At 40.1% G+C, this 26,848-nt stretch overlaps 1 protein-coding gene across 2 annotated transcripts in view; it reads left to right on the top strand.

Annotated features, from left to right (window-relative positions):
• The window catches only part of AFF2 (AF4/FMR2 family member 2), a 333,484-nt gene extending 306,964 nt beyond the window's left edge, over window positions 1-26,520 (top strand). Inside the window, exons 16-22 of one of the 2 annotated variants that reach the window (XM_041485177.1) lie at window positions 1,274-1,410; window positions 4,611-4,682; window positions 5,043-5,136; window positions 7,870-7,917; window positions 8,421-8,470; window positions 12,730-12,944; window positions 17,295-26,520. In XM_041485177.1, coding sequence (XP_041341111.1) covers window positions 1,274-1,410; window positions 4,611-4,682; window positions 5,043-5,136; window positions 7,870-7,917; window positions 8,421-8,470; window positions 12,730-12,944; window positions 17,295-17,416 — 738 coding nt within the window. In that variant the 3' untranslated portion in view covers window positions 17,417-26,520. The remainder of the gene's footprint in view (window positions 1-1,273; window positions 1,411-4,610; window positions 4,683-5,042; window positions 5,137-7,869; window positions 7,918-8,420; window positions 8,471-12,729; window positions 12,945-17,294) is intronic. The other variant, XM_041485178.1, reaches the window with a different exon arrangement.
• The last annotated feature ends 328 nt before the right edge of the window (window positions 26,521-26,848 follow it).

Raw genomic sequence — 26,848 nt, 5'->3', positions numbered from 1 at the left:
GGGGGGGCTGCTGCAGTGGCAACTGGCTGTACCATATGGAAGAGATCTTGGAGACCTCACTGTGTGCCTGTCTGAGATGTGACAAGTTGGAATAATTCCACCTTCTTCAGAGAATCAGATCCCATTCCTGGCTCTAATTCTGTGTCTCTACTAAATCTGCTTGCAGCCAGATTATTCTTTCCATACCACAAAAAGTCATCTTTGGAAGACTTTTTGTCTTCCAGAAAGGAATGGAAATTCTTTCAAAGTGAAAAAAGGAATTTGAAGAATATGCTGAGAAGCAGCCACTGGAGTAGAGAGAGAGCAGTCAGAAACATTTCCCTTTTTCTGATCATTCAGTTAATACCTATCAATTATACAAAGGCTCTGTACATAATCAGTGCACAAGAGCAGTACTTGAATTAAAGGTGGGCAGAGAGAACTAGTTATGGCTTAGAAGGAGCCACAAAGAGAAGTATACTGTTGTTTTGGACCAATAATAAATGTTATGCTTAGTATGTTGTTAGAACAGGCTTCTGTTTTGTGAATGGAAACATATGCAGATGCATCAAAAATATTTTGATAGAGACATAGAAAGACATTTTTAAATTATTTAAAGTATATTGGATCCGCTATATCAAATGCCACATTAGTAGAATTCTTACATTCAGCTATCAAAAACTGAAAATGTTAAATACTATTATAAAGTGCATACTATAAAAATGTCATATATAATATTCATTACACATAAAAAAAGAAATCAGTATGTCTAAGTCAGTTTAATCACAACCATTATGAGGGCTAAAACCTTTTGCAATAAAATCCTAGTAAAATGAAATATTAAGCATTGCTATATTGTCTCCCTTTTTTTTTCTTGCTCTTTTGCTCATCATATAAGTGATGTGGGTTTTTTTTGACCAACAGTTAACACAGAATATGACATCAGCCAAATTGCATGGAGTTGTTACTTAACCCTTGCATAGTGACATTCAAACTTCATCTGTCAAGGAGCAGTATGGATGTGTACAAACATGCTTAGTGCCCTTTCTTGCCTGTGTAAATCCCTGATGTCAGTGGACATACACTGTCTTTCCTCTGTGGAGCATTCAGCCACATACTACCCTGAAAAGATTTGGTAAAAACATAGTTCCTGCTTTAATTACTCTGTGAATTTATTCCTGACTGCCAGTGTCACTTTGCTTTCATCCTACAGCTAGTGTTGCTTTGTAGAATAATCTGCCTACCTAGGAATCAAAGCTGAAGGATTTTCTTGACAGTGTCCTTCCCATTTCAGCTGGAGAAGTTCGGTAAAGCAGTGAATTATGCTGATGCTGCCCTCTCCTTCATCGAGTGCGGGAACGCTATGGAGCGAGATCCATTAGAAGCTAAATCTCCATACACCATGTACTCAGAGACTGTGGAACTCATCAGGTTAATGTCCTTTCTGTGATCATTTTCATCATCTCATTTCAGTCATAATTAGAACCTGCTATGTTTTAAAAAATACCATTTCAACGTATTAATGATTTGTCCAAGGCATCTTCATCTCAGAAGTCATCATAATTAGTTCTTGCCATTTTATTAATGTCATGGAAAATTTATAATTGATGGACACTGCTTTTATAAATTATCCCCTTTAGAGGTTATAATGTGAGTGTTATAATTTGCAATATTCATAAAATTAAAATTGAAATGTAGTGGGTGGAAGTAAAGTATAGTAATTTCACTGTTTGGCAATGACACTTGTCTTTTAAAAGGTGTAGTTTTATAATTCAAAACATTAAAGGGAGTCTATCAGGATTTCTATTACAAACCCTGGTTTTAGAGGTTTATAACTTGGCTGTTAAAAAAGAGAAAAGCTGAAACTTGGGATATAAGATCATAGCCAGAGAGGTAGCTTCTGCATATATTGTCTTGAAAACAGTATATTTTTAATGTTACAGGAATGCACACCAGCTGAATTAATTTTAATACAGTTTTGTAGGCTCATAAGCTAGAATATGGATAAGAGAGTCTTTACATACTAATAAAATGTCTGAATTATTATTCTAAAATCTGCTACTGCTCCTTATAGCTCTTTTATAGTGTTGGGTCCATAGAAATAATAGTCTCCTGAGTAACTAAGTTTGCTTTACTTGAGCAAATTATCAAAGTGAAATCAAGCAAGATTAAATTTACCTGTGAGTAGAACAACAGGATTTTTCCTCTTCGCGGTGATGCACCTTTGCTTTCCCCAGTGTATGCTGGGAATATCCTTGTTAATGTCAGTGTAATTACTGGCAGTTTGCAGAAGTGAAAGGAAAAGAGGCAAATCAAGCCCTAAATATTTGGTTTCTAATATGTCAACGGTGGTTTTTTTAACATGCCAGATTAGCTATTAGGGACTGCCAAGATAATGCATGTTTTACTTTTTGAATAAGTAGGTATTTGCATAATAAAATGTATCAAATCTAAAGCTCTTACTCTCAGGTAAATAATATGCCTGTTAAATATTTTAAAACATGGTTTTTACATTCCACACTTCATAAAGGGAAGAACAAAATCTAAATGAATCACTCAAGAAAAAAATTAGGTTCACTCAACGCTTGATCCATGTTAAACCCTGGAGAGCAGAGGACTTAGAAAAGGAGCCACCTGCCTCTGCTCTGCTGTGCCCAAATCATCCTGCAGTCTGACAGCGTGTCCTGAACTACACAGCTGCAGCTGCATGGCAGAATAAATTGTATTTAAAGAAATACTCTTTAAAGAAGGGAGTGCTTCTTCATAGGAACCTGCATTTATTTTTGTTTTCTTAAGAAAACCACACAGCCCAGTTGTAATCATTGCTCTTCAGTCCAGCAGTCTGTCTGTTCAGAGTGCACGGAACAAAAAGCTTTGTTCACCCACAACATGTGAACCACTTAAATCAGGGAATGGCAGCTCCAGGAGTGACTCACAAAAGGGCAGGACCTGCAGGGAGTCAGGTGAGGGCACGGCTTATCCTGGGGTGGCTGGCACTCAGCATCAACAGCCCTGCTGCCTTGCTGCTCCTGGCACAGTCCTGCTGCAGGCTGTGGGACAGGTAGACCTTAGCATGGAAGCAGCACCTGAACTGCTTCTGGCTGTGGAAGAATCTGGAGAATATGTTATAGTAGATCTTGAGTATATAAATAGCTTAAGTCAGGTGAGATTAATTCCACCACCTACCACCAAAAGTAGACTTTAATTCACCAACTTGTAGCAGCCAGTGAGACTGATTTGTCCATTTAACTGCTGTCAGTGGTCAGACATGGACAAAAGGTGATTGCCCAGGTGAGCAGCAGGCTGATACAGGCTCAGTAGAACTCCATGGACAAAGATACAACTCTTGTGGGCTACAGAGGGTGCTGGACGTACAAAGTATGTGGCTGTGCACACAACGCTTTCTCAGTGTAGCTGCTAATATTAACATAGGTTTTTACTGTGAGACAACAGAGGGAGATTTTTCTCACTTTTACTCCTCCCTTCATCTGAAGCACAATTTTCCCCTTTTGCATTTAGCTGTGTCTGCCCTGCCTGTCTGCATCAGACACCTATTTGTGAAAGCAAGTGGAGCATCGAAGAGATTGGGACTATCAGAAATCTGACTATCAAATGTGTTTTAATTTTATGGTAATGCTGAAATTCCAGAGACATAGATCTTTGTGTTTGATCACATTGATCCAGTCTGACTAGAACCACAATACCCAAGAGCAGGTGGGACAGGATGTGGAGGAAGCACTGCAGCTGGGGTGGTGCAGCTGCAGCCTGGGCTGGGATGGGTGCTGGGAGCAAGGCAGGGGAGAGCAGCACAGCTCTGCACTCCATTACCTCCTTGTAAATGGGAACTCATCAAGACTGCCTGGATACCTTAAAACTTTCTTATGCAACGCTGAACCCTATTACTTATTCTAACACAAGTACCTGTGAAATTGCATTACGGCTCAGAACAATGATTTTATGCGATGAATTGATTTTCAAGAGACTAATGCATAGAATGGAGTGTGCTCAGTTAAAGGAAAAAAAAGACAGAGGAAATAGGAATACTCAATCCTTGATCATCCAAATGCTGGACAGCAGCAATTAAATAGAGAGGGAAGACCAAGTACACAAGATTCATAAATTAATGAACCCAAGAATGAAAAAAGCTGTGAACGTGACCTTTCCTGTATGTAAAACCATTTTCTGTATAAAATGTATTTATGAGAAGGATCTTGAAGGTATTATTCAAGCCCAAAATACTATATGTAAAACCTTATTATATATTACTTTACACTTCAGTACCTATAGGGCCAAGACCTTATGCTTCAGTTCAACACTCATCCCAAATATTTGCAGGACTCAGCCTAGCTGGCTGAATATAATATCATTAATATGCCCTATATATATTTTATATATATATATATATATAATTAATATACCAAATGAAGAATTCACCTGGTTGGCCCAAAAAATTGGTTGGTGATTTACTTAAGGCCTCCAGATCTTAAGAGATGCTTTCTGTTGAGTTTCACATTCTCATCTCTTCATTACAGAACACTGTGACCAATAACTGTTGCAGTTGAAGAAGAATATCTGATTATTTTTGGAAACATCTTAACTCTCAATTTCTTATCTCTCACCTTTTTGACAAGGTATGCAATGAGACTCAAGAATTTCACAGGCTCTTCTGCCACAGAAGGGGACAAGAAATTAGCAGTTTTATGGTAAGTCCCTTTGCGACAATGAGAGAAGCAGCTAAAATCTTAAGGAGGACTTTAAAAGTACTGAATTACTTAAGCAGCTTACAGAAGATCATTATTCTTGTTTTCCATTAAACTATTAAAGGATAACTAATGGATTTCTTCAGCAGCTGACTAAACATTTATTCTTCTAATTTATACTCTTATCAAGATGGGATTTTAATGCTTTTGACCAATTTTTTTTTTTCTCCATTTGCTTATGTTTCAAAATGTAACCTTAGAACAGAAACTGCAAAATATAGGTCAGCTTTTTTTTTTTTTCCTTACAGTTTATAGGTTTCATTAAGCAATGGAATTAACATAATCCTTTCCTAATTACCACAGCTACCGATGCTTATCACTTCTCTACTTGAGAATGTTTAAACTAAAGAAGGACCATGCTATGAAGTACTCCAGATCTCTGATGGAATATTTTAAGGTAATCTTTATTCTGTTTAATTTATTGATATGAAATGAAATTCATACCAACACTGAGAGCTCTCAAAAGTATGACTTAAAAGTCATGATTGCATGACTTAAAAGTCCCACATTTAACCTCTCTCCTGGGAAATGGAGGCAGGATGGCTGCCAGGGAATAGGGACAGAAGTGATTTGGGGGATTTTTGGATTAGTCACTTGATTCAAAGGACCATACTCAGTAATTCTACAAAAATAACATTATTCTCAACACCATGTAATGTTTATGCAAGTTTCTGATCCTTTCAAGGTTTCAATGTGCAAGTGATTATGAACTGACCCCTAATGAACCATAATAAAGCAATTACTGGGGCTGTAGTTAGTTAAGTTTAGATTTTAGATTCAGTGAGATTTCCTGAAGCTTATTGCAGTTTCAGAGATTTCTGCTTTTATTCCTGTGGAACTTCAAATTACCTTATCTACATCTTGAAGGTTTGCCTTTACCTTAAACTGAGTGGAGATCCAGTGGTTGGGACTTGGGGATGTTTTGTTTTACCTTGTCAAATGCTGTCTACCCAGTAAGCATGACAAATCCTCACTGTTCCTAAATTAAGAGAGAAATAGAATCTTTCTTCACCTGTGAGGTTTTGGTATTTATATTTCACTGGTTAATGCTGTTTGAAGCATACATTAATTCTTTTACTTCATTACTACATATTATTCTATAATTATGTAATTATACTGGCTTGTCAGCCCATCAGTCTTTTTTTGTTGGTGTTTTCAGCCTCTTTGAATTTGTTCAAGGCTTTGACATATTGGTAGTGCAAACCAGTAAAAACCTCTACCACTGCAGTGTTCATGTTTCCATGTAATTGGTGATAAAATGGTCCTTCTGCTGTAAAACTCCAGTCCTGAGATGGCAGCAGCCGTAGTCCTGACTACCCATGTGCCCCCTGTGTGTCTCTGTGCAACTTCAGTAATGTTAGTCCTAATCTTGGGCTTAAATGAAGACTCTCTTGTACCATTAGGAGTGCCTCTGTTGTGCTCATGGAGTTTTCAGTCAGGGATTTGCACAGCAAATTAAATTTGAGTTTAACACATTTGTAACCTCAGCATTTTCATGAAATGTGTTCCATCCCCTTCAGATTTTATCCAGGATGAATGTAGATTGTATCTTAAAAGAAGGATTATTAGACAAATAAACCTTTTCTGCAGAAAGTAATGATTTCTTAAAAAAAAAAAGAAAAAAAAAGACAGGAGCAGGGGAGATTCTTTTGCCTTAAAGCCACTTTATTTTCTCTAGCTGTGCAAGTAGGTAAGATATAGGGAATATTTACTACTCCCAGCATAAGAAAATGTCTTTTAATATAAATTAAAATAAGAGAAAAAAATAAAAATGCAATAAAATAGAGGAATCAGGAATGCTAGGCATAGGCATGCAGTTGAAGCTAAGTGTTTCAGTTAATGTTACAGTGTGTGTGCTATGGGCATTGTAACTCACTTGCTAGAAGCAGTGTTTGAGTGTATACAGATTATATGTTCAGGTTCTTTCTGTAATAAAGGCACAGGAGGAGAAAAGAAAAGAATGGGGGCTATTAACTATGTGTTAGTTTTGTGTTGCTGCACCATGTTCTCTGTGTTCACTAGCAAGAATCTGTAATACAAATGAAACAGATTAACTGTTTGAATAGAGTTGTTATTCAAACTTTTACACAATTTTAACTGTGAAAAGCAGCCCACTGTTTACAGCAGAGCTGGGGAGGATTTTTTCAGCTAAATTGTTCTTTATATTTTTCCTCACAAATGCCACTTTGTCCAAATTGAAACCATTTGTGGACAGAACTGGTTCTGATTAATTTCCAATTAAAAGCTTCAAAATGATACTTTTAACATTTCAAAACAGAAAATAGCCATTTAATCATGAACGCAATTTTGAAATTTAGAGGCAACTTGGAGTAAAATACCACTAAAGTGATAATTTTTTTTAAATTGAAATCAGACCTTTTATGATCAGAAAGTGACATCCTGTGATGTATTTCCTCTGGAAGTTTGAGGAAGATTTTTCATGTTTTTTATAATGTGTTATCAGTAGTCATTGAAATATTTTTGCTAAATAGTCTCATTATCAAATAACTGCTTCCACTTGAGATCTAGTCTTAGTCTTGACAGAGCTATTATTTGTCTCCAGGTACTGTCGGGAGCAATCCCCGGACAGGAGAAATTAACAATAATAGCTTCTTCTCCATTTCTGAAGACTTTCCAGGGCAGTTTAGGACCTCCCTGTTTCCTCATAAGCTCCACATGCTCTGTGCTGTGAAGCACCCCGAGTCATGCTCACATCCTCTGTGACAAGCAGAGGCTGCTGTGCAGGAATGGCCAGGCCAGTGCTGTGGTTTGGACAAAGTTCTCTGCTTTGCTCAGAGACGCTGGGCTGCGAGCTGTGCTTTGGAATCAAGGGTACTGTCTGTGCTCCACTGAATCTCTGTGCCTCCCATGCAAAACAGCGATTACAGTAACCAGATGAGGGTTGTAATAATGTGGGTAATACTTTGCAGAGAACTTGTAAAACTTGATTGAATTTTCACTGTGTGTGTTGACTTCTCAGCAAGGGAGCTGAATGATTGTTTTCAGAGGGCACACACAGATAGCCTCAGCCCTGACACTGCCACTTGGTATGGGAACTAAGATACCAGTCAGTCTGAGTGAGGCTGGAAAGACCTGGGCTTTATTGTTGCTCGGCAATCTTTTTGTACAGGGTTTTACAAGGTGCTACACAGACGTGAAAGGCAGAATGAGTAAGCAGGTAAGGAAAGTCAATTTGTGCAACTAAAATATATAAAAATAAAAGCATTCAAGCAGATCCTTACTAAAAATTTTATTTATACTACTGTCTAAATCCCAAGCCACCTTCCCTAAGCAACTTCGGAGGGATTTCATTAAAACATCAAGTCAAATTATTTTTGTTTCTTATTAAAATATTGAAGGTCCCTTATTAAAGATAAGCAGTCATTTTCACTCTGAAGAACTTATTTTGTAGAATAAGTTTCAGTGCTAATTAAACCACTGCTTTGTAACCTACATCTGCTTTTACTGGAATTTATTCTCTCTTTTATCAAATGATTTTCAAGCTACTGGTTGGAACCTAGCAATCATCCTCCAGCCACTTAATTATGGGACCAATGTGCAGAGCTTTTCTGCTCCATGCACTGTAGCTTTTGCAATGAAAAGGGGGAATGTTGAGCTTTGTGTCATCAGTATTCATGTACTTGCGTCACCTGTATTTACATTTTGATTTTGTACTTACAGAACTCTTCAAAAGCCTCACAGGCCCCCTCACCTTGGGGCGGCAATGGAAAGTGAGTATTTTCTCCTGAGTACTTCTGCCTGGGAACAGGTGGTTCCAAGAGGAGGGGGAAGTGTTTTTATGCCTCCAAAGGCAAAGGGCAGGTCATGGGATCAGTGTTTCGGAAGCTGCAGGTATATTTCAAACATGTATAATATGTAAACTGTTCTGGGCTACAGAATTGATCATACAGCTGCCTTGGGCTTGTGGGGGTGAGGGGCTCCCACTGGACTAAGTCAGGTCTCCCTGTGAGCCATCCAGTGTGGGTAGGAAGGAGGAGGTGAATCACACCTTCATCCCTGAAAAGCCTCCTTAAGTCTAAAATCAGACATGGTGGGTCTGTGCTGAATTCTTTGACAGTTTACTTCTCAAGCCAAATGAAGGCCATAAAAATATCAGTTAATTAGCTGGCAAGTACCATGACACTTTAGGAAGCCAAAGTAAAGTTAACCTTCATTGCAATGATTTTTCAATGGTTCGTTCAGCAATGAAAGACCAATGAATATTTCACTGATATATGGTAAGTGCTGTTTAATAAAACTGAAGGTATAATAGTGGTGAAAATGTGAAGGCACTTAGTCAGCCAATTATCAGTGGCTTCATATTAACGTTAAAACACCCTCACCTCAGATATGAAGTCAGGGTAATGCAGTTATGATCAGAGGAGGTGCATTTCTCCTGCATCCTTGCCTTTATCTTGCAATGGCTGTTTCCAGCTGACACACATTTCTCCTGCTTCTTTGTCCTGGTCACACATCCAGACACAAATAAAACAGAGGTGAAGGACTTCTTTATTTGAGTAGGCTAAATTCCAGGTGAAAATTATTATTGTTAATGGTCTCTTTCTGGTTGTTCAGAAGAAGAAATTACTATTAGACACACCAGGGAAACAAAGAAGGAGGGGTTGAACTTTAGCACACAAAGAACTGAAGTTTTCAAACAGACTTTGTTCTCCATCAGTGCAAAACCAAAAATTCCAGCATTTTGCTTAAAGTGAAATATTGCCTCAAATAATTCAAAATATTTTGGGATATAGATATGTATATATACACATCCCAAATACTCAGGGTTATTTTGAATATGTATGTATAGAGCTTTTAAAGTGTAGATTCTAACACAAACTAAAGTGATGAAGTAAGAAATCACTTCAAATAAAAACTGAAACGATATTTTAACACTGGAAAAGCAACTACTAAATTAAATTATTCATTATGTGCCAGTTTTTCCAGAAATTGAAGTGTCAGTGAAACCTTGTATTGTAATAAAAATACATAAATGTTAACATAAAGTTTTAGTGATCAAATAGACCACTGGAGCATAACATCTCTTTTGTTCCTTAAGAAGAGGCTTGTGCATAAACATTTCATGGAGCAGAAGTTATCCTTTTATTCCTGTCCTATAATAGACCCCTGTGAAGTGTGTGCTCTGCAGGTGATGACATCTCCCTCGCTATTTAAAGGAGCTATTACGTGTCCAGGATTGAGAATAAGTGGGTTTTGACTGGAAGAGAAAATTCTTGTCTGGTCACAAAGTAGGCATCAGAAACCCAGCCTTCAGGTCAGCATCACTTCTAACATAGCACCCAGCTGATCAGTCTGTTCTTACTAACTTTGGAGATAAGGAAGGAAAGCTCTGAAAGCGCACATCTCTGTCTTCTATTCAGAGCAGGAAGCACTTGACATGTGAGAGTAACTGAGTGACAGGGCCATGTTATAATAGCATTATTGTGACACCTGTGACCCAACACACAGAGAGCACAGTCCACACACAGTCCACAGTCCCCTCTGTGTGGATCTCAGAAGAAAACAGCTCTCCAGCAGGCTCAGAGCTGCCATCTGTCTCAGGTGGCTCCTAATTCCTCCAAGGTTTGTCACGGGCCTGGTGCTGCCATTGGCAGCTTCTGCTCTGCCTTCCCCAGGGCTACTTGCTTTACAGTTTTCTCTTAATCCCCTGCAAGTTTGTGTCAGATGGAAAGAGAATTCACACACCACAGAAAAAAAGACCAAACACCTTCCAGCATATGGCATCGCTGGCGATGGAGCAGCAGCCTGGTGCAGGATGGGGAGACAGTGGGGTAATCTGAAGTATTTTTTTTAACAAAGCAAAGCTTATCCATTGCCATGGAGTGTAGTCTAGTCAGGATCTCAGATCCATCAAAAATCACAGCTTGGCTTACTGGAATTTCTGCCTACTTGTTTGAAAGGGTTGTGAACCTCTAAAAGTTGGCCCGGGTTCCATCCTGGCAATGAAACAAATTTTCTCTGGTTTCATTACAGAAATGTTTCCCACCTCTAGCGACAGAAAGCACAAAATACAGAGATTTAGTAGACTCACCACAGTAATAATGGCTGTGCACAACAGGGTAAATCCAATGAACAATGTGCTTTATTTGGCAGAAGTGCGTCAGCTGGTTGTAAGTGGCTCTAACAAAATACTCTTGGTCTCCTCAGATACTTATCATTTTTAACTGCTCCCAGACCTAATCTAGTATAGTTCAGTTTTTCTGTGCAATAAAGACACTGTGGCAAGTCAGGTAACCAGGATGTTTTGAGACTTAAAAATAAAGCATTTGTGCATTAGGACATGCTTAAACTCTAACCCATAAGCTGGGTAAAAAGCTACAAGCTGCCAAATCAATGTGATCTCCAGCTCTGGAAAAAGAATGTATCACAGGAGCCTGTTTTTGAGCACAGGTTATAGCAGGGCACTGCTGGAAAATCCACAGCAAAAGCTGTTGCCATCGATGCCTTTCAGCCCAAGGCTGTGGCACCGTGTCAGTCTGTCCTGCAGCACCTCCAGGTGTCAGCAGGTCTGTGCCCAGGCCATTGACAGTGGCCTTTAAAGCCAAGAGGCCAAGCCCTGCTGTCCTGGGCTTTGGATCAGGCTCAGTGACTGAGCTTGATGCTGTTGCACAGCACGAGGTATCTACAGCTGCATGTCCAGGGAGGGGTTGCAAAATCCCTGTCTGGAGAGTTTTGGTCTCTTTGCTTCATGCAGAGAGTGCCAGGAGTGTCTTGGCCCTGCATCTCAAGTGTATTCCACAGCAAATATAATGCTTTTGTTTAGGCAAGTGCTTCCAAATGGGTGAATGAAATTACATCCAGCTGGGGCTGGTCACCAGTGATGTTCCCCAGGGCTTGGTACTGTTTCATGTCTTTATTGATGATCTAGAGCCCCCTTGATCTTGAAGGGAATCAAGGGCACCCTCAGTCAGTTTGTGGATGGCACCAAGTTGGGCAGGAGGGTGGCTCTTTTTACTTCTTCCAAGTAACAAGTGATGAGACAATAGCCTCAAGTTGTACCAGGGGAGGTTTAGATTGGAGATTAGGAATAATTTCTTCCCCAAAAGGGTTGTCAAACACCAAAATAGGCTGTCCAGGGACTTGGTTGAGTTGCCTTCCCTGGAGGTATTTAAAAGTGTCTTGATGTTGACATGGCATGTGGGGACATGGGCTACTGGTGGACTTGATAGTTCTGGATTAACTGTTCGAGTGGATGATCTTAAAGGTATTTTCCAACCTGAACAAATCCATGATCCTATAAATTTTCAAAGAGAGTAGCTGTTCTGTGAGCATTCAGCACGACACAGCTCTAAACAAGAGCGTGCTGTGCTGACCACTGCACTGCCTGCAGCCAGCAGGTGATTCCTAATTGATGGTGTTAGAATTAAAGGAAAATCTATATTAGAACATTAGTGCCTCGCTAAGTAGGTAACTTAAAACACTGTGCTGTGCAGAACTGTGTGGATGAACGGTAGGCAATTAGAACAAATCTCCATAGCCTTAAAGAATCCTATGGAGATATTCATAATCCTGCAGTACCCTCAGGTCCTAATACTGCTCTACAGGGTGCTTTTAAGACGTGCTCTTTACTTATTGTGGTGACTGTTTTTGGAGCAAACTGTCATTGTGGTTTCCAGAAAATACTTTGATAATAAGCCAATATTGCACATTGAGTGTTTTCTAACTGCCATTGCAGCTTCTGGCAGCAGGTAGAAAAATCATTACAGCTATGAGATGCTTCTTTCTCTGAAAGATTGCTCTATTTTTATGATAGATTTTTTTTTTAATAACAGGTTCATTTAAAGGGAGAATTAAATCCCTTTTTATTTTCAGTCATTCCCAGTTGATAAGCTGTCCTTTCTCATAAAGTCAGGAGGTACCCCTACACGCTCCCCTTTACTGGGGTGCAGAGTTAACTTTTCAAGTGCATTTAGGACGGCAGTGAAGTGGGGGGTGTGAGGGGGACTCACTCTCTCTCTGCCTCTTGCAGGAGCACAGAAACCCCCTCGCCCATGTCCCTGAGCCCGTCCCCTGTCAGCTCTGCTGGAAGCAGCTCGGGCAGCGCGGGCTCGTCCTCGGCGGGGACCATCACCATCCCGCAGCGCATCCACCACATGGCTGCCAGCCACGTCAACATCACCAACAACGTCCTGCGCAGCTACGAGCACTGGGACATGGCTGACAAGCTGACCAAGGAGAACAAAGGTGCCGCCCTCTCTGCTTTCTCTGTGTCCCCTTTGGCTCCCCAGCTTTAGCTTTCCCAGCGCTCTCTGGATTTGGACCCAGAACCACCACATCTAAGAGCACAACTGTGACAGCTTGAGCAAACACACCAAATCTGCTTGCTGGTCGCTGTAGCCAATGCGTGTCTTCTCTTGTCAGGCACAGAGGGGGATGTGTAACACACGCTGAACATGGGGTTATCAGAGCAGCTGGCAAATAATTTAGTGAACACAAGCCCCAAGTGATGAGAGCTTTTAAGTCTGCAAATTCGTTCACAGTTTCAGCCTCTCGTAGAGCACCGAGGTTATTTTCCGATTGCTCTGTCAACGGGTTTAAGACTATTAAAATGCTAGCTAGGATAATAAGCAAACATTATATGTTATGTTTATGTGGGGAGTCCGATTAGAAAATGTCCACTGAAAGCCATGACCTTGACGCTCCTATGATTGGACTGCAGATCTTTTTGTTTATTCCTAACAACAAAATGTAAGTCTTTACCACAGTCATTTCAAAGGAGTTTTGGCAAGCAGTTTGTGACTGGATTGTATCAAGTATAGTGGAGTGACTGAGATATAACTAAGGGACAAATTTGGCCTGTTGTTGTCCAGCTGTGAACTTCCCCATGACAATATAATTATTCAGATTCCAGCTTTGGGCTTACACAAATCACTGAGAAAGCTTCCTTTGACACTAGAGGTACAGAGCCTAACTAGGAAATAGTCTCATCATGACTTGGCTCATTCTCTTAAATTATAGTGGGATTTCAGATGGCAGACTTGTCCTGACAAATGTGCTTGCTGTATGCAGTTTGATCTTACTCCCATTAATGTCAGTGGCAAATTTCCACTGATTTAGAGAAACTGAGCTTGAGATTTATAGAGTTTTATGTCTGAATGGTGGGTCATAATGATCCATCCCTGGATGAGGAACAATAATAGAAGTTCTGTCCAGTCCTCCCCACTGCTTCTTGTCTTTGTTCACATTGATTAATTTAGTAGCGGTGCAGTCATTTTGGATTTTTTCCATAGCTGCATCCATTTTCACAAAATGTGAAAGCAAATCCCTGTCAAATGTAATGCAGAATGTTACAGTGGGAATGCAGAAGGATGCCCTGATAGGAGGAAGAGATGGTGATAATCTTGTAATTAGCCCTGTGTGTTGTGGAGTTGTTAAATGTTCTACTTGGTATTAAATCAAAATAGCTCAGGCATTCAGCCAGCAGACAGAAAATGTACCCAGCCACTGCTGTTATCAGTCCTAGAGCTGGATGAGAAAAAACCTGCTGATTCTCTTTCTGCATTTTCCTCCCTGCTCTCTTCTTTGTTCTCATTTTGATTTATGATCAAATAAACCCAATTCTGCAAAGCCATATAGGAATACTCTTTATTCAGATGAGCAGTCCCTTTGACTTTACTGGGACTGGATGCATGAATAAGGGTTTCTCACATAAGAAAGACATTTAAGGTTGTGACCTGTTCTTTCATATCTTGTTTCACAACCTGCAGACATGTTGCAGGGAATGCAAAGTTCATGTTACTTCAAATTTCATTTAAGTATTGTAAACCATTGGAGAGAGATCAGAGTTTCCTACATGCTATAGCATGTCTGCCTTTATTTTCTGGAAAGATACCTCATTTCTAATTAAGTGCTTGATTTAAAGTTGCATGCTTAAACACAAATTGCAGTTTGAAAAATTCATGGTGTAGCAAAAAGTATATGAGAACTGTTGTAGTACTCTGCAGGTCTCCATCATACCACATGAGGGATTCTCTTTAAAAAAGGATGTATTCAAGACACTTTGACATGAGAAATGGTGCAGTGTTTCATGAAAACTGGCTGTAATTGTTTCACTAGATGTCATCTGCACCTCTCAAATAATTCAAAGCACCTTTATCTGGTTGGCTGGAACAGGACTCACCGCTTTCTCCCTGGTGATCTCCAGTCCACCTTTGCAGCTGTCTGAGCTCTGGTGCACTGCCCAAGCTCTGCTGCACTGGCCTGTGGACTGAGGGCTCAAAACTGCCCATGACAGTAAACAGGACAGTGCAAACCCCAGACTCTGCTGTGTGTCCCAGGTCATCATTTGCTCTCTCTCTCAGGAGCTTGGGCAGTCAGGTCTTTATAAAAAATGAGATCCCCCCCCCCCCCCCCAACCAGATTCAGTCACTTCTGTGAGTTTTTGTGGTCAGCTCTAATTGTTTCTGTTGTCTTCTGAATCACAGGGTGTGTCTTGCAAAAGAATATGTCCTTGATGATCTGTCCTGAGATGGGTATAAAACTGTGGCCTAATAACAATTACCTCTGGGTCTTACTGCTGTCATGAATGTTTTTTAGGTCATGCCCATGCAGTCACAAGGAATTTCCTCCCCACTGTAGGAGCTGTGCTTGTCCCCTTGTCCACGGCTGTCAGCTTAGGCTTTGTGCTCCTCTGAGTCTGCCTGCACCTCGCAGTTTGGACTTGACTCATGTTCAGCTGGCTCAGAGCAGCAGACAGAAGCCTTTCTTTGTCACCCTGACAAAAGATGTGCCATTAAAATAAAAATGCACAGCAACAGGGAGAGCAGCAGAACTGTGACCCGCCAAGCTGATCTGGTTTGGAAAGGAAATCAGGAACATACTGCCATGTACCTCTGGTGAAATCCCCTGGTCCACAGGGTTGAGTGTGTGGGGAGAATAGATGGAGTTTGGCATAAATCTGCACCTGTAGCAGGCCAAACTAATCTGCAGATTTCCCAAAGCCCATGGGATGGTTTGTGTTGGATCACCTGACCCATCTATAACATCAAACTCTCAGCTGACTTTACAAGAGTGGATTATTTTTTTATGCTTCTGAAGAAAGTGGGACTTCTCCTCTACAGCAGAAAATGACCAGGTCTATAGGGATCAAGACCTGTTCTCTCATGCATAAATTTATTAAGTGGCTTCAGTGCTTGTAGCTTTTTCCAGAAATGTTAACCTGAAATTAGGCTTCAAGGTGAATTCTCAGTGTTTAAAGCAATTATTGTTTATTTGAGCCTAGAATGAGATCTCTAGAATTCAAGCAAGATAGTGCACTATTTCATTTCAAAATGTATTGATTTTACACTGGAGGAGATGAATGAAAGACAGAGAAAGGAAGATTAAAAGTAGCTGCTGGCTGCAGCATCTGAACAGCACTGGTGCTAGCCCTGAGCTCTCATTGTGCTTGCCTCCAGCCAAATCACTTTGTGCTCTGATACTGCTGTAGCTCCCAAGTTGACCAGGGTCAGGCTGTCAATACTTGGATAGAAGACCTCAAAGCAGCACTTACTCGCTGAAGAAAGTACTGATAATGATTTTGTACCCAGCATCTGCTTTCTTGAAGTGCAGCCAATGCAGTGCTGGCTGGCTCAGTGCACTGGATTGCAGACAGGGTGAGAATGTGAGGCCTCAGCCATTCCTTACTGTGATTGTTACTTGTTATCTGAGCTCTGAGGGGCTTTAACTGAGAGCGGGTTCCCACTTGCCTAAATATAGTGTAAGTGTTGTGTATGTGGGAATGCCTGTGCCCCAGCGAGCATAAAGAACTGTGGGAGAATACAGGACACAATTCAGTTCTCCATTGACAGCAATTAGGAAAGGTCTGTTGGCCCTAACAGGATTAGTCTTTCACCCAGAGAGCATCTAACACATGACATAAAATAAACTGGTGTGTCACTTCCTAACTGGGGCTCTCTGTTTAGTGACCTCCTGTTAACCCTTCCCGACCAGGAATCCCAGGGTTGCAATTCTTCCCCCTTAGAGGTTCCCGTCTCCAAAGGGTTATTTTCCTGCTGTGTTGTCTCTCTCCTCTTCCTCCCCAGCTCCCATCCCACACTCATCCTCTGGGGCCTGCAGCTGTAGCAGGATGAGCAGAGGGCTGAAAGTGCTGCAATGTCAGTAACAAAAATTAGAGAATGGGAAAAAGAACAGGAAAGGTCTTCTAGTCTGGAAAGATCCAGTCTAGCCATTCATGTCTGGGAAAGAGAACAGCATGGAAAAGTAATGCAAGATTCCATTGCCAGCTATTTAAATCATTCAGTCAGCAAACATAATCTTGAAAAACTGACAGTGCAGATGATCAGAGTTAGAGGAAGACTACTGGCAACCACTCATACCATCCTGTGGTACACTTCCAGCATGGATAATCTAATTTGGTTTGTTTCAATATATTGTTGTTGTTTAAATTCTTTCTTATGGACCATGTGCTCATGTGCACGATTGTCTTTAGAACTCACTAATTACACTCTGCTGCTTCTGAGTGGGAAATCATGGTGATGCCTCTATTTCTGTACCACTGCCTGAAAAATTGCTTCTGTTTCTTGTGTATTGCAGAGTTCTTTGTAGAGCTGGACTCAGTGATGGGACCCTTAACACAACACAGCAGTATGACCAATCTGGTTCGTTACGTTCGCCAGGGACTCCACTGGCTCCGCATCGAGGCTCATTTGTTGTAGTGACTGCTGCCCTGCTCATGACATCCCCATTCTTCTACCTCTACCAGCGCAGAGACGATCACTGGTGGAACTCCACTCATTTTTGGAAGTTTATTCATGTAACTTCATTTTTATTGCCTTTTTTAATATCCTATCTATTGGAAGTAGAAGTCACCATAAATGAAACTTATGACTCAAGAGCAGTATGTGTTGTACCATCTAATCATCTTTGACAATTTTCTATGCCTTGTGTCTCCTGGATCCTGCCATCCTTATGTGCTTTATGGAACGGTACATTCCCTGCAGTGTTGTTTTAAGTCCATGCTGCCTTCAAGTGAAAACAAAAAAAGCACTTTGAGAAGATATGGATTCCTGAGAAATAGTACAAAGCGTCTTAAATATTTGAGGGTATATATGAGAAGTCCCTTCTGAAATAAATTAGTAGAAGTTATAGCTATTCATTCAAAATCATCTTCTGAACCTGAACCAAGCTTTTTGACGCTTAATTCTGGCATCATTACCCGACTCAGTACATTCCTAAGATTTCATACTCCCTCTGGGTTTAATCTCTAAAAGAGAATGTTGAATATCTTACAGGTACATAATGTAAGATCACCAAAGGTGTTAAGAGGTAAAAGGTTGAAGGAATGCCTCATTAAAGAATGATGACACACTATGCAATGAGGTTTTGATATTCCATTCTTCCTGTTTATTGTTGGCTTAATCATTTCAGTAGGCAGCAGAATTTATTGCAGTTTTTAGGCAGTTTCAAAATATTAGCTTTCTTAGTCTTATCTACCATTACCGTACTAAATCTGTGAATTTTCTTTCTGTTTTACTGTTTAGTCTCAAACAAATACTTATCCAAGATTTTTCTTCACAGAACAATCTCTCCTTGCATAGTGACTCACTGAAAGCAGATTTTAACAGGACTGCTGCACTCTAAGCATTGATATTGTATGTAGAAGTCCATTAATAAGTGTATGCAGATTCTCCATGAACTATCTAGAAGTTTAACTAACCAGCTACTGTTGAAACATTATAATTCCATGTGGCATCAATTTTCACCTGTTTTGTTCATTTCAGAGCATTAGAAACGAACAGTATTATCTTGCTATCTTGAAAACATTGTCAAATTAAATAAAATCACCAGATTTACCCAAAAGCAATATAACATTTGTTTAATAATGGCCATGAATACTTCAGTCAGATTACCTTTTTTCCAAGCTCTGCATCTGTTTACCCATGCTGTCATGTTTTGGACCATTCCTCTAATGCGTGAATAATAATGAGACAATTCAGATAGAATTTCAAAGCAATTGTGAATAAATTGCACCATTTCACATTTGCTCTTTCCTCTTGTTTTTTTCCCTGTTATAAACTGCACTGCTCTTCTGGTGCCACTGCAAGAAGCGCTGGTGCATGAAACAAAACAAAATGAATTTATATCAATAATTCACAAGACTTTAAATGGTCTCATCTCATTCTTGATATAACGCCTGCATACCTTACTGAACTGTAAATTCCATTTCTATAAACAGAAAACGCTCATAGCAATGTAAATATTATTCTGTCTCATCTCATTGAAATAATACAATATGTGTATTAAATGCCATCCAGACATTAGTTAATTGCAATTACCTTCCGCTATATAAACCTGTATATTCTTTTATCTGGTGAGTTATTGGATTCTACTCACTGGGTTGTGACCAGATAAACAGGACAAATTTGCATTTAAAAGGTTCAGACTGTTAAGATTTTTAGAGCAGGCCTTGGATATTTGCAATAAGAGCAGTTTAAGGACTCTGCCCAGTGCACATTTAAGACAAACATTTCTGTAGCTGTAGCATATTAGCTCCCTGTAGTACTACCTTTTCTTAAAAATCAATAATTCCTAACATTTTGTTCCACAAGCCTGTATTGTAAACACAGCCAACGTGCATCATTAGAGAAATTATGCAGTGTAGGGTTTCTGCTAAGGACGTTTGCAGAACATGCCCATCCTGTATTATCTGCACATTCCTGTTCCTGAAGTGGTTGATTCACCCTTATCTGTTCTCTGAGGGTTTCAGTAACACGGCTGAAACCTGAATCTGACACATTGGTCATGCCAACTCTGGCCCCAGTAGCTAATGAATAAAACCACAGCAGTGAGAACTATTCAGAAATGTAGATGAATGGTGGTGGTCAGGGTTTTTTAAAAGAAAAAGAAAATTAAACATTTGAAATAATTTTTTTAACAGTTTGGGTACTTAAGATGAGCTAAGGTTGGGCTGATTTTGTCATAAGCCAGAGTTTTCCATTCTTTTTGCAAGTAACTACTCAGTCTAATTAAGTGCATAGTCATCCCTTGCTCCTTTAATGTAGGTTGAAATCCAAGACTTCCATGCATTTACAAGGGATAGCAATGTCTTGAAAGACAGTCTTCAGACACAGGACTCTTCAGAGTTTGCTGCAGTCGCTCAGTAATCACCATATATTATCTTTTCCCTGTTGCTTGTGGTAAACAGGCTCCTATCTCTGAATTTACCCCACGATCACAATCTTTTGCTTAAACAGCTTAAGGAATTAGCCCTCCTGATTTTGTATCCTGTGACTTAGGTTGAAATGTATGCTGAATCAATGGCATGATGATAATAAGTCCAGCAGTCAAGTCTAGGATCACAAGCCAACTTACTATTTAGCAGTCTTGTTTCAAAAGCGGCTTAGAAACAAATTAAATATGGAGAGTAAATTACTGTCTTATCCCTGGGGATGATGCTTCTTTTGGGTTAGTTATTAAGGATTATTGCACTTTTACAAGCACTATATTCATCTCATTTCAATTGCCAACATGTCATCTTTGTGGAATCATTTTACCCCTTAAAATATTACTTCCAGCAGAGCTAATCAAATAATATTGTTTGTTTGTTTCAATCCATGGGGAAGCAGCATGTCTGTGCTTGGGCTTTTGCAATGTCTGCACTTAAAACTGCCCAAGTTAAGCTTTCAGACTCATGAACCAAGCATCAAAAATTACAAGATTGGCTTAAAATTGTGGTTTGGTTTTGTTGGTTTTTTAAATAAACTCTTTGGTTCCTGTATTGCCTTCTGGATGGTGAGCTTTGGGACTGGTTTAATGACGCATTTTCAGGCATTTTACAAGCGTGCCAAGGGCTGGAACTGACACATTTCTTTTTAATAGTGATAAACTGGAACAGTGATATAATCTCTTGACTTCTGTAGCTGGATTTAAGAAGGACACCAGGCTTTGTAGAACACTGCCAGAACTGACAAGACTGTCACTTGTGACCCATGCCTGAGAAGGTTTGGAGCAATATCAAGAGTTCAGCAATGAAGGGAGCAGGCCTGTAAAGGGCTAAACTCAGGCATTTGGGGTGCACGACCCAAGGGCAATAAAGTCCTAAAAGTTCAAGAGAGGCATTTACATAGCACTTAACCTCCACTTCAAGGGCTGCAGCACGTCTTAGGTATTTGACAATGTACAGGCAGAATATCCAGCTCCAAGTGCACTGAACATCTCCAGCCATGGGATGTGTGTTGGGTGCTTGAGAGCAGGGAGCTGAGGGAAAGCCTTTCTGTGATCGTGTTGGTGGCAACTTTCATGGCTTTCATCTTAATTTCACTTTTTCTTACATGTTCTTTGGACTTTCAATTATTTAAATATTCTCTCTGTGAATAGATTGCCTCATTTATAAATTATCTCCTTTGAAAAGTAGAGACAGATCTGTTGATAGTTATGTGGGGGATTTTAAAAAATAGGATTGGAGATCTTCATTCCTCCTAAAGAAACAAAATTAGCCAATTGAATCTGGAATTTAAGTTCCATGCTTTTTTAAATGTCACAGATTTTATTATGTTCTTCTGTTATGACAGTTTAGATTCACTGATGTTTTTAAGTACTTTGGAAAAAATTGTTTCAGTGAGTTTTTATCAGCATTTAATGCTGTCTAAATCCAATTATTAGTTTTGTGTGTGTAAATTAACAGATAACAAAAATGGGGCTGGTAGGGATTCTGACTTAAGTATTAACATACTTCATTACTTGGAGTTCAGGAGAAACTCCATGCAGCACTGAAGCAAGCCCACGAGTGTGAGTGTGTGTACACATCTGTGTGGATTTATGCGTGGATTTGCAACAGAGAGTCCCTGCTCATTACTTTGTAGCACAGGAGAAAAGATATGGTAGCTGTAAACGGAAAACACTCCTACCACTGCTAGTGCTAGTGGCATTATTCAAGTGTTCCTCTGTAGTTTGTGCATAGTCCTGTTTGCAGCTACTGCCTCTTGCAGAAAATGAAGGTGTGGCAGAAAGTAGCAACAACTCTGTCTTTTTAGTCCTGTGGTCCCTAAAGTCAGTGTAACAGCTGGATGTGCTGTGTCAATGTGCTGTTTTTCAGGTTAACTCGTTTGCCATAAACCAGTGTCTTGAAGTTTTAAGAAAGACAAAATATTTAACAAGACACCAAAGAAAATAAAGTTGCCATTCTGAAGCAAGTGTAGAAGGGTCCCAACTGTAGGCAGGCAGACCAAGGGCTCTTTGCAAAGGGCCTTTGTCTCTCAGCATCTCCTTGACCTCACCTAAATACACTGGGAGTGAGGCAAAGGGGATGAAGACGGAAAACTAATCCAATGTCCTTATGACATCTTCCAGCTTTACTTTACATGCTACTTTATAAATACAAATAAAACAAGTCTTAATCTTGGGAGAGCTCAGTTCCTCAGTTTCCAACAATCCTCCTGAACTTCCATGATATAACCAGGGCACACCAATACATATAGGCATTATCTGTTGTCTAATGAGATAAGTCTATGTGGAGGCATATTTTGGTTATATCACTCGATATTTAGCCTAAATGTATAGGCTAAAAGCTGTTAGGGCCTCCTTCATGACTGAAACCTCTCTGCCACTGAATGCAAAATGTTTCTCCCTGACTTAGAGTAGTCATCTTCTCCCAGTACCCTTGTCAGACCTGCTTTTCTGATGGACTTCATAGTTTCCTTAAGCCATTTTGTTTCAGAGATGTTTTGTCTTCCAAGATCAGGGATTCTGATCATCTCACACCACTTTAAACCTCTTGTGGTGGCTGCTGAAGCCAGAATAGATTGTGTTCAGATCTTGTGTTCAACTCGGGGGAGGACTTGGCTCTATAGAGAGATGAGAGCAAATTCAGGTGCAGATGAGTTACTGCATAAAACTGGTGTCACATGAGAATCGAAGCTGGCCTCATCAGGAGGCACTGCAGCAGAAACACTGTGATGAAAAGCTGTTCCCAGAATCACGGGGTGTGTAGTGACATGTCAGGCAGCTCACTGGCACTGTAATGATACTAGGCAATGGTAAAGATGTCAAGAGTGGTTTAAAGAAAGTGGGGCAAGCTGCTGTGCTCTGGCATTGTAAATTTAAGCTGAGTGTGCTTCTTGGGAAAGGGGACTTATGACTGTTGATGTGTCCTGCAAAATAATACCTATACCATGGTATCCTGTGAAATCAGGATACAGCACCACCGCTTCCAACTCTTCAGTGCACCTCAGAGTGCCACCTCATGCCACAGAGAGGTAATTCTGGTCACTACCCTGAAGTCACCATCCAGTTAAACCATTAATTTTTACTTTATTTTTACAACAGAAGCAAGGACCGAGCCCAAAGGCCCAGCAGCCACCCTAGGCAGCATTGTGTGACCTGGTGTTGCCTCCCACAGGCTGTGGAGCCACACAGAGCTCCTGAGCCTCAGCCTGCTCTGGGTGTTGGACTGTTACAGGTCTGTGTGGTGTGGCTCCCCACACGGCCCTGTCCCCTGTACTGGGGAGCAGAGCTGTGCCAGGAGGGCTGCGGCAGCCCAGCCCCACCGCCTGGCTGAGCAGAGCTGTGGCTCTGCACTGCTTCCAGGTCTTGGTCCTCTGCAGCTGCAGCTGGGCTGGGATTTGAGCACTCACTTGTGCTCGCACTGGGTCTGGAATGCCAGTCAAGCTGACAGAAGCCGTGCACAGGGTGCCACGTAGAGCTCAGCCAATACCCACTGCACCCAGAACTGGAATTTAAATCGTGGTGTCCACAGGACCACTCATGTTTACAGGGCTCCAACTGAGTCCCACTGATGCCAGTCTAAAAAGGCATATGAGTGGACAATGCAGCTGTTTGAGACTTGTTTTGTTTTTTATTTTAACTGAGTTCCTCTGTCTGCAAGGCCCATAAGCTCTCTGTGCTAGATATGTTTACTCACAGCTCTGTGTCACCCTGTTGTAATACCATTGAAAGACCCTTCAAGTATAGATAGCACTAATTTCCACTCCGTTATTTTCTTCTCAGAATTCAAAGGAAGGTCAGATTCTGAGGTGAATTTAATTGTTTTATTGAACAACAGCAACTACAGTGGACCAAAATTTGAGATAAGCAAATGTAAAATAATTTGGCTCAACTGGTGGAATTCATGGGACCAAATTCTGCTGTCATGTGGCATTAGTGCAAGTCTTACCGAGCTTGCTGAATACTGTTTTTCAAAGGAGAAGCTGGATAACAAAGATGGCATAGCCTTACTGCAGCTGTGTATATTAGGCCAGAACTTGAGTTCCATTAACCCAATTAATTAATGGAATTCCATCCATTTTTGTTCTGGCTGGGCACTCGTCTCAGTGAAAGTAGTTCAGGGTCTGTGTACTAGAGCTGGAATAACTGCAAGCAGATTTTCTCTTCAACCAGACCATGTGTTGACTCAGCCCTGGCTCAGGGAAACCACCACTGACAAGTAACAACGTTATGGACACGGAGAAGCTTTGACCCACTGGCAGGAGACATTTACCCTTGAATTTATGAAAGAATTGAATAGTGGATAGCAACACAAATATTTTATTTATAACAGAGGTAGAGTACAAGTTCTTCAGCTGCTGTAAACTGGTAAAGGAGTACTGACTTCAGTGGAGTACATCCAATATGCACACACCAAGGAGCAAACCCTCTAATCTCAGACTAATTTTTGCCAGTATATCTCTATGCAGATAAACTCCAAAGCTTTTATCATCATGCCTTTTTACTGATCATGCCATTGAAATGATTAACATACCATAATCCTTGCCTGTGAGGAAATATTGTACTTTGCAAAGCTATGCAGTGTAGAGCACATCATAAAACTGCTTTAGACCACACAGTCTGGAGATGCATTTTCAGAAACAAGATGAGCAGAGCATCTTTTGATCTGATGTCAATTACACCTCACTCTGCACTTCCACAGCTGAGTTTTTCATACAGACTGAGTGACGGCTGCATGTCTCTGATGACTGTGGGCCAAAGCCTCAGCTGATGTGCCTCTAAGTAGCTCTGTGGATGTCAGTGCTGATTTACACCAACTGAAAACCCAGTCCTCTACCTTTTCATACTGTGCTGCATGGCCTAATGCAGCTTTATAAATGCACACTGAGGCTGAGCCTGTATTGAACTATTCTGATTCAGCACCAGATAATCCCTGCTAAAAAACATTGGAGGGTAATTTCTGCTTGCCATCTAGGCTTGCATATGTTTTGGTTTTAACTAAAGGCATGTTGCAATTTCATTACCTCCCAGTTTAAATATTTACTGCCATCAGCATTAGCTTGCATAGAAAAATGGCAAATAAATTCAAACATGTCATAAATGCTCTCAGTCTAGAGATGGAATCTGTTACTTTAGTTCAAAGACATTGCAGCAGGCTAAAGTGGTTTTCTTAAGCCAGTTGGGTTCTGTACATTTAGAAGTCATGGCAAATATTTATTTAGGCCCAATTCTGCTGTTCTTCCCCTGAGCATCCTGGTGAGCAGGTTGCTCCACTAAAGTCCACAGAATGAACTGTGTGAATTGGTGCTCAGCACATAGATTGCAGAAGCAGGCACTGAATATGTCAGGTTGCTGCAATCAGTGGTTTAATTTTAGCCATATGTATCATTTGAGGACACTTAAAAATTATGTACATTTTATCCAAACTGACAGTCCTTGTATTTCCATAAAATATTGTATAACTTACTCCTGTCTGTATTTTTGACATCTCTGGATTGCATATCTTCTACTGAATCTTAAATACTGTTTGGTTTTTTTAAACCCACATTCAGAAGGTCTAGGACATATCATCCCAGAATATAAAAACAAGTCAAAGATCTGGTGATGTTTTGGTTTTGAGCTCTCTTCAGCTTGGCTGTGGTACTCCCAGAATTTTTGGAATGGCTCAACTCAATTCAAGTTTCTTCCTGTCTTTTGAAAAAAAAAAAAAAAAAAAAAAGCAAAATACAACTAAAGTTTAGGAAAAGCAATCCCAGCAAACTTGGTGGCTGTTTGCTCTTTCTGGCTGTCCTGATTTTTTAACCCTGCCATGTTGGGAGTAGTCTGGTCTGTGGGTTCTCTCACCCACCATTTCTGGCTGTTGTGGCAAATACTATTTTTGTTGCTTTTTTTTTTTCTTTTGTGTGTGTGTGTGTGCGTGCGCATGTATAATTAACCAAAATATCAGGAAAATTTATATATGCTTTCTTCTGGTTCCTGGAAATAGAGCAACATTATGACCTTATGGTCTTCCAGCAAAAGTCAGATTTAATTTCTGCATTGCAGTGCAACTTAATTAGCTATTGGAATTAGATTATGGTTTACTAAATGGCCTTTTACCTTACGTTCTTATGTTCTTACTTTTTATTTACTATTGAAGTAGCCTCTTCTTTTTCTCATGTGTGCAAGTATCATATCAATAATCATTGCAATTCCACAAGGTGTCTTTGTTCTGAACAAGCATGTTATCCTTGTAAAGTTTTAAGTATAAGTTAAGATGTTTTGTACAGACCAAGGTAACTGTTAAACTGTCAAGCAATTACTGAAATGTTGTATAGTTATAAAAGTTTGATTTCTTTTGCTTTATATGTATAAAATTGTATCTTGCCTGTTTTGCTTTGTATTTTCAACGTGTTGCACAATTATGCATTTTGTTTACATTTGTTCCTTCTTCAGAAAAAAAAAGAAATAACAGTAATACTTTATGTACAAACATTTTAAATGTACTTTTGTTGTTTTTAAACACAATGTCTCTGTATAAATAATATTGGTTGAACTGGTACATTCGTGTCTCTCATAGAGGGATTAATTATACTGCCAGTGCATTGAATTATTTAAAAAAAAAAAAAGTAAAATAAAATTTTTATGAAAATGTAACCCATTTTATCACTATAAATTATTCTGTCTTCTGCTATTTTCTCATTCTCCTCCCAGGACAGAGTGAGTATGGTACAGTAAGTACTTTTTGTGGGAGAGCCGTCATTGGTTTTAATTTTTAATCAATGTGTTTGTGTCATTGCGGCAACTTAAAATGACTTGATGTTAGAAAACAATGTAGTGCTGATACCAGCTGTGAGGTAACGGGATCAATAATTGTGCTTTCCCCACCCCTGAGGGGCCTCAGCTGCAAGACAGAACCTAAATCCTGTCTGTCCCAAAGGCAGCCC

Source organism: Pyrgilauda ruficollis, unplaced genomic scaffold (assembly GCF_017590135.1).
Source record: "Pyrgilauda ruficollis isolate IOZ18807 unplaced genomic scaffold, ASM1759013v1 scaffold7, whole genome shotgun sequence".
In the NCBI taxonomy this organism is placed as follows: domain Eukaryota; kingdom Metazoa; phylum Chordata; class Aves; order Passeriformes; family Passeridae; genus Pyrgilauda; species Pyrgilauda ruficollis.
This window is presented reverse-complemented; position numbering and strand designations above follow the sequence as displayed.